This window comes from Phoca vitulina, unplaced genomic scaffold (genome assembly GCF_004348235.1).
Source record: "Phoca vitulina isolate PV1807 unplaced genomic scaffold, GSC_HSeal_1.0 scaffold11, whole genome shotgun sequence".
NCBI lineage: Eukaryota > Metazoa > Chordata > Mammalia > Carnivora > Phocidae > Phoca > Phoca vitulina.
This window is the reverse complement of record NW_022589714.1, coordinates 31,638,678-31,649,810: the sequence shown is the minus strand read 5'-3', so window position 1 is coordinate 31,649,810 and position 11,133 is coordinate 31,638,678. Positions and strand designations below refer to the sequence as shown.

General features: G+C 43.2%; 1 protein-coding gene across 1 annotated transcript; it reads right to left on the bottom strand.

The window, feature by feature from the left end:
* Positions 1-4,668: 4,668 nt before the first annotated feature.
* IL17F (interleukin 17F) lies at positions 4,669-10,873 on the bottom strand. Its single transcript, XM_032410096.1, has 3 exons — positions 10,847-10,873; positions 6,278-6,483; positions 4,669-4,909 (listed from the first exon to the last, which is right to left on the bottom strand). The coding sequence occupies exons 1-3, from the start codon at positions 10,871-10,873 to the stop codon at positions 4,669-4,671; spliced, it is 474 nt and encodes a 157-aa protein (XP_032265987.1).
* Between the last annotated feature and the right edge of the window lie 260 nt (positions 10,874-11,133).

The following is an 11,133-nucleotide window of genomic DNA, read 5'->3' as shown; positions in this document are numbered from 1 at the left end:
TTCATGCTCAAATTGGAGTCTTTCTTTTTAAAAATTTAATCTTAGTTTCAACATATGTTCTTTTCACTGCTGAGCAAAATTCTCAAAATCAGCACCCACTAAGTACTGTGAGACAGCAGCACATCACAGTTTTTAAATTTTTTTTTAGGGTCAGGAGGAGCAGAGGGAGAGAGGGAATCTTAAGCAGGCTCCATACCCCGTGCGGAGCCTGTCTCACAACCCTGAGATCATGAGTCAGAAATCAAGAGTCTGACGTTTAACCCGCTGAGCCACCCAGGCGCCCCAGTACATCACAGTTGTTAAAGCACACACTTCACATAGTCCCTATTATAAACTTACAAGACCAAGTTCATGCAACTGGTACTAGTAAATAGATATGTGTTTCTGGAAAGGCAATGAGTAGTGGATCTCCAATGTTCTTCGTAAATCAAGAGTTAATCTTGAGAACCTCCAGTGACCTACGTAAGAAACATAATCATTCTTAATTTTTGACAGAAAAAATCCAGTGAAGAAGTACATACTAGGTAACTTATCCAACTTTACACAAATGGACTGATCAGACGACCAGGCAATAGGGGGTCTTCAGTCCAAGAGATGCAAGTTTAAACCTTGAGGCTAATATTTACTAGCTCTTGTGACCCTGGGCAAGTAATTAATCCCTCAGTTGCCTCATCTGTAAAATGGGGATAATCATCTTTCCAAACTCATGCCATGTGAAGACTAAGATGCATATAAAATAGCACAGTGTCTGACACACATAGCCAATACTCAGTATATATGAACTGCTACTGGTAAGTTTAATAACCCTCTATGGAACTGTTATTGAGTTTAGCCCCCAGGACCACATTAGTACTCCAGACATGAAAAGGAAAGTTCTGTCAGGGCGCCTAGGTGGCTTGGTCGGTTGACCATCCAACTCTTGGTTTCAGCTCAGGTCATGATCTCAGGGTCATGAAATCAAGCCTTACATCAGGCTCCATGCTCAGCAGGGAGCCTGCTTGAGATTCTCTTCCTCCTCTCCCTCTGCCCCTCCCCCTGCTCACACATGTGTGCACACACTCTCTCTAAATTTTTTTTAAAAAGAAAACCAAGGGTCTGTTGCAAATGCAATTAAATCCTACAGCGAACATAAGATGCAGAGTTATGACTTGGTAAGTGCAACCTCCTTGATTGCCCTATTCACAAACATAAGAAACAAATGAAGGAAAACCTTCCATACATAAATGTTTCTCCTCACTACCATCAGGCCAAAACCCCACTTCTGATTTCTCTCACTAACTGAAGGAATTCTCTTTTCTTGGGTACTCTGTAAGGAGGAAGGATTGGGTTTTTCTAGTCTTTTATGATACTTAGGTACAAACAAGGTTCAGAAGCTACCACTTTTTCAGCGATTCTCTTGGCACCAAACAGGGTGCCGAAAAGAACATCTCAGTGTTGAAGAAAATGTGTGTTCTTTTGTACCCTGAGGGAAGTCCAGCTGAACATGTACAATAATATAGCTGTGGTATTTAAGCAGAAAAGTTGGCTATGAGTTAACCGGGGCCAAGCAAATGGGAAACATAAGTTCTGTACTTCCCGGGATAAGGACTACCACATACTAAGTACCTATCATTTCCTGGGTACTGTATTAAGTCTTTTACGTTTTTTTTATTTTGATTACTTTACACTCTACTCTTTAAAATAGATATCATTCCCTATTTAACAAATGAAGAAGCTGAGTCTCAGAAGGACTAAATTGCCTAAATTCATATAACCAGAAAAGGGTAGAACCAGGATTTGAAGCCAAAAGCTAAGTATTAAATGCATTTTTTCTACCACTTCTTCTATTAGAAAAGAAAAAAAAAAGAAAATTAAAGGAAAACTAATTTCATAACCATTTTCCTCACTGTAAATTACAAGTGAAATTTCTCCCATGGAGCATTACAAACATAGATGATTTTTATCTGGATGTGGGAGTAGCGGGGGGAGGGGGAGAAGAGGGAAGGAGAGACAGAGAGAGAGAATATGTACTTCCCCTCAGCCAAGCTGTCATATATAAGAACTGGGTATCAAAAGTAAAGACTACATGCTTCCAGTTCCATGTGGAAAGAGAAGTCCGTCTCTCTACACATTATGATGGCAATGCAGTATTCGAAAATCTGGACTGCTCGACATAGGCCATTTCTCCTGCATTCAAAAAAAGGACCTGTGAGTCCCAGGAAGCTAGGCTCAGCGCTGAAGAACACAGGCTGCTCATTCCACCTCAGCAGTGTCTCCAGTGGCTGCCAAGGACACACTCCCCCCTAAGGGAGCCACTGACCCATGGGCGCAGTGTGCCACCTTGTGAGCCAGAGACAGTGTGCAATTTCCTGAATGACAGCCAGCCCTCAGAGCAAGCTGTAACTCAGGCCCCAGGCCCCAGGGGGCACCAGGTGCAATGTAGTTGGAGGTATGCGAGGTGCAGGTCCTTCTGTACCTGCTCCCAGGCTGCACAGAGAAATGACTGATACGGGTATTTACCGGAAACATGATCGAGTGCTGCAAACCCAACAGAAAAAATTATGAACTTGGAGTCACTGAGCCCCTTTGTGCCACTAACTACTTCACGCGACCTTGAGCAAGTCACCTAATTCCTCTGGGCCTCATCTGCCAATGCGAAAGGTTGACCAGGTGATCTGCAGGGGCCCATCCAGCTCTAACGATATGAACCTACCACAGGAGAGGGCGATTATTGTCGACATCAACAGAAAGAAGGATTCATTGTACAAATCTGAGCACGAAAATGGACTTGTGAGATTCACAGCAAACTTACGAAGCTGATAGCCACGACAGAAAATGTTTTCTAGATTTCAAGAGCCTGAATATTTAAATATCAATAGTTATACCATAAACAAAAGATTCTGCAGCCAAGAGATGAAGAGCCAGCCTACCCAGCTATTCCATTCCCACTCCCACCTAGACTAGAAAAAAGTTGCCCACACTAGAGTTAAAAATGGGTGTCAGGCTTCTGCCACCTGCCTATCCTCAAGCCAAGTTTCAGGTGGGAGTGAGAACTTACGCCCCACTTTTTCTCTCGGACGTGGAAAGCAGCGGCAATGCAGAGGTATACTAAGCCTGTGGCAGCATTAAGGAGAAAATGTGCTGTGCCATATAGAAACAAGGGAGGGTTGAGAAAACCTCTGAGTTTTCCCCAGAGTGGCATGAAGACCAGAATCTGGAAGCTCCTGAGCCCCCAAGAAGCATAAGATATTGATAAAACACAACCAGTAACCCTAAAAGTCCCAGAAGTCAGAACAAGGCCAATGCAAAGGGATTGCATGGCCCCAGTGACCAGGGGCTCGTGGATGGCCAGTCCCAACACTGTGGTCCTTCCATATGCATTTCTTATTTGTCTCTGTATCTCTGCTGACTAGCACAGTGGCCAGTAAATGTTCACTTTGTAATATAATGTAGCCAGGACCATGGAACAGTGAAGAGTTACCAGAGAAACTGAGTTCTGTCGACGCCATTTTCCTTAATTCTCCATGTAACCCCCAAGTACCATTAATAATAAAATAACTATCTCATAGAAACAGAGAGAACAGTAATTGCCAGAAGCTGGGGGCTGGGGGTGGAGAAATGGGGAGATGTTGGTCAAAGGGTACAAAGTTATTTATAAGATGAATAAGTCCTGGGGATTTAATGTATAGCATGGTGACTATAGTTACCAATACTGTATTGTATACTTGAAATTTGCTGAGAGTAGATCTTAAATGTTCTCACTACATACACACACACACACACACACACACAGGTAAAAATGTGAGGTGATGCAAGTGTTAACTACCTTATTGTGGTGATCATTTCACTATATATAGAAAGACAGTCATCATGCTGTACGCTATAAACTTACATAATATTATTTGCCAATTTATCTCAATGAAGCTGAGGAAACAAGTCCCCAAGATCACACACATACACACACACACACAGAGTAATGATGATAATAATAATAATAAAATAACACTAACAGTAGTCCTCTAATGAGGAACTTATGAGAAAATATGAAAAACAAATGACAAGTATTTAGAATTTCACAATCTTGAGGGCTCCAAGCTCTGTGAATACAAGCCAAGACTGGAAAGAAACACCTGAAGTATTTTTCAATCATTAATACTTTATTATATTAATACTTGATATATTAATTTTTCTCCTAAAATTTTATATAAAAATACATCATAAACAGATGGACAGTTTCCTTAAAAATAGGAGCATCAGGCCAACCTCTATTGAGTAAATCTTAATAAGGATGTGTACTAGAGCCTTACCCCATCCCTCCCACCCCACCCCACCCCTCACCCCCTCCCACACACTCATACTGTGGTTACATTTTCTGCATCTTCATCCACACGGAACAGAATTTGCAACAGAATTCGCCGGGAATGGCACCGAATCACAGCGACGGCAGGGCTATGCGCGCCTTCCTTCTCCTCCGTCCATTTTCAAGGGTTTGGGACAGTGGAACAGCTCAGGACTAGGTTATGATCTGGAAGCGCCCCCAGAAAGTTGACACTCTATCTAATACAGAGCTCTGAGAATTCCGCCCAGTCTTATCAAGAGGCCGATGAAGTGGAGAGAACTGGGACCACAGAGGACTAGCTGCAGAGCTCTGGGAGTGGTATTGCAGGGCTTCTTCAGCCAAGCGGACGTTCAGGCGCGCACATAGCGCACGATGGGGGTGACACAGGTGCAGCCCACCGTCACCAGCACTTTCTCCAGCCGGAAGGAGCGAGTGCAGCCCCGGGGCTCCCTCCGCAGGACCAGGAACTCCTGCTGGATGGGAACAGAATTCATGGAGCTGTCTTCCTGCCCCTCGGCATTGACGCAGCCCGAGTACCTGCACTGGGCCTCTGCAATCTCCGAGGGGAACCGGTGGGGGTCCCGGGTGATGCTGCAGGGGGAGCGGACAAAAGCAGATGGTGAGACAAGGGAGAGGGAGATGGACAGATGTGAGCGCCCCGCGCCCCTGGGCAGGGAGGCATTTCCGAGCAACCCAGGGCTGCAGCCAGATGGCCTGGATTCATCCACAGCCCTCCAGGCGGGTGCTTAACTGCCTAAGCCTGTTTCCTCCACTCTAAAATGGGGGTTCTCACAGGTCTCTCTCATCGGACTTCTGAGGATATTCAGTGATACAAATGCACACAAAAGGCTACATGTTGGCATTCAATAAATGTCAGCTCTTTTATTTTTCCTTACACTGTTGTTATTATTATAATTATTATTCATCCTTTGCCTAGATATATGGAATATCACTAGTAGGTCTCCTAATATAAAATCTACGAAGCCTGCTGCTTGGAAAGGAAAGCCAAAGCCCCAGCAGTCTGTGAATCCAGCACATTCCCTGTTTCTCCCTTCAAAGCCCCCTCTGCCAGGAGGTACAAAGGCAGCAAAATCATGCCAGCCAACTTGCCACCACCATACATACTCCCTTCCTCTAGGAAGCCATACAGGAGCCCCAGAAGCACTTTTTTTTTTTTTTAAAGATTTTATTTATTTATTTGACAGGGAGAGACACAGCGAGAGAGGGAACACAAGCAGGGGGAGTGGGAGAGGGAGAAGCAGGCTTCCCACAGAGCAGGGAGCCTGATGCGGGGCTCGATCCCAGGACGCTGGGATCATGACCCGAGCCGAAGGCAGACACCCAATGACTGAGCCACCCAGGTGCCCCGCCCCAGAAGCACTTCTAATTGTCCCTGGAATCTGTTCTCAGACTTCTATCTGGAGCATATAGATGAATGCTTAGTATTCCAAGATCCGACACATCAGACAATATCACAGGACAGTACCCTGAACATCCCATCCCCATCTTGCATCCCCTTTCCCAAACTGGCCTTTCTTGTCTACTCTGCCCTCCTCCTCATTCCTTGAAGACTGATGTCTAATCTGAGTGGATCACTCCACACTGACTTTTCTGGCTCCCACTTAACCCCATGCAGAGATCATTATATGGGCCGCTTTAAAGAGCCCTCTCTTCCAGCACAGAAAGCTTGTCACTTCCAACCTAGGGCATCATGAAGCAGGAAAAGGCAGAGAGTCAGTGAGAAGTTGGAAGCAAAATAGCAGGACCTCTGACCACACAGGAGGACCTAGCCCAAAACAGCAGGAAAAAATGTGAGCTCCCAGGCAAAGTTGGGGTTTCTGTTTTTAAGAGTAAATATTAGGGCTTTTATTTTTTTTCTATATTTTCTAAATTTTTTACATTAGAATAAATTAACATATTTTTCAAAAGAACGTGAAGATCATTCTCATTTACACTTACTTGTAATCCCAAGGGGAGCTGGAGCGGTTCTGAAAATCATTTGAGATGGAAATACCCTGGTTTTGCCTGAGGATGCGGATGTCAACCCTCACACTGTTATCCTCCAGAGGAGGGCACAGGGCAGCATCCCCTGCTTTTGGGTTTTTTCGAGCTGCCACCTCCCTCAGGAAGGTGAGCCCCAACACCACCAGGAGCAGGAACTTGACCTGGAAAATAGAGAAGGTTGAGTTGGTTAGGGACTCTGATGTCATTTGCTGGCAAGAGGCAACCCATGCTCTAGCTGAACTCAGGATCCCCAGTGTTTTATGGGACCACGGCTTCTTTCTGAACCTCAGGTCCTCACCTGGAAATGGGAACAGTCACACATGAAGATATCAGGGTGCCAAAATGAGTAGTAAACTCATTAGCTTGGTGATTGAGCCTCCCAGAGTCTAAGAGCTCCTCAATGTGGGACAGAAAGGTATCAGGATCTGGGACTGGGTTTAAATCTTGACCTGGCCTCATCACTGAACCTCTGGTTTCTCTTCTTTCCAGCTGGATTATAATACTTGCTTTATAATAATATTCACAAGATTAAATGTAATATTCTATTATAAAGTGCCCATAAATTTATCTAATAAAAAAGGATTAATAAATGATAATTCTTGTTTTTATTTCCAACCTCATATTTCATGAATTCTCCACAAAATCCTTCCTCCCAGCCATCCCTCCACCTAGAATACACTACCTCATCTCTACCTTGATGGAAGCCTACCCTTCCATCAAGGCCCCACCCAGAGGTGGTCTTCTCCAGGAACTGTCTCTAAAGTCATTCAATTAGAAATATGTTCATTTTCCTTAAATCATAAAGCACTTGCCATCTAGCATTGAAGCCATAGCATTCAAGTGCTATGTCTTTACTGTCTGGAAATGTATCATTTTTGTTCAGGTCAGACACCTACTGGATTATAAGTTCCTGCAGGAGAACATACCACAGAATAGGTGTTCCACAAATACTTTCTGGATGAATGGAAGAGCAGGTGAGTGAATGAATGAACAAAACAATACAGTCAAATTCAAAGCATTAAGAAAAACACTGTGCAAAACCAACTATAGCAAAGTTTCAATTATCCATGTTCATTGAAAGAAGCAGGGCCACTAATGATGCACAACAACAGAGAATATGAGAACTATTTGTCTTTAGCTCTGGAACATATATTCTTTATACTTACACTGAAATATTGGTCTATCTGGTGTTACAGGAATGCACAAAGAAAGAAAGTGCTCTGTGAAGACTTCCCTAAAAGAAGAGCTAAAAATCTCTCCAGCTTCCCTTTGTTGCAACCACGTTCTGCTCACCCCACTGTCACCACCGAAACTTACTGGGGATGGACAAGGCCTATCACCAACTCTCAACATAATGCAGAACAAGAGCTGAAGCTGAGTTGCTTTCATTCTCTGGGTTCAGTGTTGTTCAGGCTCACACCTTCCACAGGCTACGGTAGGGGAGGTGATTAGACATGTCTGCTTAAAGGACCTCCTTTTTATATTTTGCAGATGCTGAAGGCAAGAAATGACGAGAGTATGCAGAAAGGTCACTGTGTCAATTTCCTGTACTAATGTAGCAGATACTAAAAAGAAGTTGAAAGCAAGATTGACTCTGATAAGCCTGAAGTAGGCTGATTTGCCTTCAGATAATCAGCACTTGTCCACTTTCATCTACTACAATCATTCATTCATTCAACTCTTTCTTGACTCTTTATGTGGTGACTTGGGACACATGCTCTAGAGTCAGATGTCCTGAGTCCATAACTCAGTTTCAGGACTCTGACTGGCTGTGATTCAATTTCTTCCGCCAGAAAATGTAAAGATTAAATGATATGATCCACATAAGGCAGGAAAAGCACTGTCAGCACGGGGCAAGGATTCAACACAGGCAGCCAGTAGGTCAACCTGTCTGAGGATGTGCAGTGGCCAGGAAAGATGTGGAATTTGCCCTCATGCATCTTCTGTCTAGACAAAGCGCTATGAAATAAGTTCGAAAAAGGTAAAAGATGCCTACTTAGACCAGAGGGTTCTTAGCTTCCCAAGTCTACCAATCACTTCCTTTGGTTTCTTAAGGAAATTCCTCCTGTGTGTTTCCTCTTTCCTCTTTGGTATCAAATTCACTGAGTCACTTCTAGCTTTCATCATCAAAGCTTTAAAGTCACTGTATTTTTGGGTTCTATGATTCAGCAATCATTTCCATGCTTCTAACAAATCCTTATATTTGCTTATATTCTTGGAGTATGTTAGAACACACCTTCACATCTCTTTGAATACTGGATTCTCACAACTCCCTCACGAGGTAGGCAGAGCTAGTATGAATTATCCCAATGAGACCGGTGAAAGAGTCATGCCTGGAAAGTAACAACACAACTTGGTTGGGTTCACCAGCCTGTTGGTGCCAGTCTGGGGACTCAAACCTAGGTGTCAGTGGTCAGTACTGTTGCTATTGAAGTCCATTATTATTATCAATATATAGCCACTCGTGGTGTTTAATCTTAGCTTTGTCCCACAGGAGGAGGCAAGCATTGTAAGCAATGTGGCAGCTGTGTCAGAATTGCATGAGCGTTGAAGGTCACAGAGCTCTTTATCAGGAAATCAGATGATGCCTGCAAATCACTCTAGTTTGCTCCACAAAGCTTTTGATCTGAAACTGTAGATTTTAGTGGTTATGCGCCAGAGGCTTTGATATGGCTCTTGCTGATTCTTAAGAATGACATACACAGCACTTCTTCTCTGAGAGGTTCAGAGCATCTTATAGATTTGAATTCTTATAGGCCACCTCTGAGGCAGATAAATAGGTATCACTCCTACTCTGTACAACAGGAAACAGAGGCAGGAGAACACATCAGTGAAGGTGGGCACTGTCAGGACATCGACAGCCCAACTCTACTGCAAGTTCACCTGAGACCATCTGAGTATTTGTCTCCTGAACTTCTCTGTGACGTGTGCTCACCCCTGGGTAGGAATGTGCTCCAGAGCCTGGCCAGTTCCTAGGCACACAAGAATTTGTATCAACTGCTTACCGAATATGTCTTACCTGCCTGTACCTCCCAGCTTCTAATCCTATTCTAATGCCCCTCGAACCACCATGTTTCTAGCAGATGGCCCAACAGATTACTTCAAACAAACCAGAAATAGAAATGGCTTTAGAGCACAAAACTATCCGACAGATTTGTTTAGACACAATGGCTTCAAATTCAGAAATCCTGCCTCTGAACCACTCAAGGAGAACCATACTGTACTTGAGGTTGGTAAACCTAGATTTATATCCCAGTTCTTACGTGTACAGTACCCAGTGATGTTAAATCACTTGGCTTAATTGAGCTGTTTTTCATCTGTATGATGGAGAAAGTAGTCCCAATCCACTTCCCTGGGCTGACAAGAGTTTCAGAGGTAAAAATAATAATATTACTAATATTAATATTTAACACATTGAATGCTTTCTCTATCCTTATTGGCTAATATATTAAAATGACCAATTTAACTAAAAACTAAGCCATTTCAGAGGACAGATTTAGTCATTCTCAATGATATCAATTAATCCCCCAAGAAAACCTCTGAGGGAAATGCCATTATTATTCCCCTATACAGTTAAGGGAATAATTATGCACAGAGCAGCTAAGTAATTTACCCCAAATCCCACATTTAGTAAGTAGTGAAGCCAGATCTGTCTGACTCCAAAGCTTATGCTCCCTAACTACTGCACTTTGCTGCATTTCTGGTATTCTCTAAAATAATACATAAATATAACATAGAATTATCATCACCATATGCCATGATCTTTTATGAAATCCAAGCTCTTTTAAGTTACATGACTTGTAAATGGAGGAAAAAAAAAAAGAGGGCTTATTTAAGCCAATAATATGGCATATAATTTCCCAAGCCCTGTTTTCAAGCTCCTCTACATTATATTCTTCCCAGACTTTACCTGACTAATGCCAGGCAAGATTCTAGACCCAGGAGAGGTAGATTTCCATCATACTAACATCTCTCTCCTCCTCCGTGAGGAATGAGACAATGCAAAAATAATCAGCTATCTGAGACCTAGCAAATTTCCCTCCTCTGGGAGCTATCCAAAGTTCAATACTGAGTGGTTTCACTTCCTTCACCCTGGGCAATCTTTGTCGACTTGTAGTCTTAAGGGAATCATTAAAGCTTTTGAGGACCCACTTTCCTTGGTGAAAATACATGTGTACTATCTAAAAGGCTGGAAGTCCCCATGATGAGATAGGAGCTTTAGACCGATCTAACTCTATAATGGCGGCCACAGGGGAGATCACGTCCAGCTGTCTGTGACACCAGAGTTGAGCAAGCTATCAACTACCTATGCAAAAGCCACCATATGAGGAGCTATGTTTTGCACCCCATTATAACTTCTAGTTATTTGTTCTTTTTCTCCACCAGACAGGGGTCAAAATTAAAGTCAGTCTGTCCTTAAGAAATATTCCCAATAAAGACGCCAATCAGGCCTAATTCTTTAGAAATCTGCTCTCCTGAAGTCCTAGGGATGACGGCTACGAAACAGGAATTATTTTTACTCACCATGGCCGTGTCGCGCAGGATGGTCATTGTCATTTTGCTCTGGTTGCCTGCTTTGTGTAGTAATTCTTCCTGTGTGTGTGTGTCACCCTGTATATGCCTGTGCCGTGTCAAGGAGAGTACCTGTCGGTTTTATAGCAATCACTGTCCTTATTTCAACTGACCTCCTTACTGTCTTAGTTGTGGTTACCCCAGAGTTACTGACGAATGTAGTTTTTTTTTTTTTTCTATTCCACTTCCTGAAGGGGAATCAGAGAGGGACCCTAAAAGGGGATGACGGAAAAAGGACC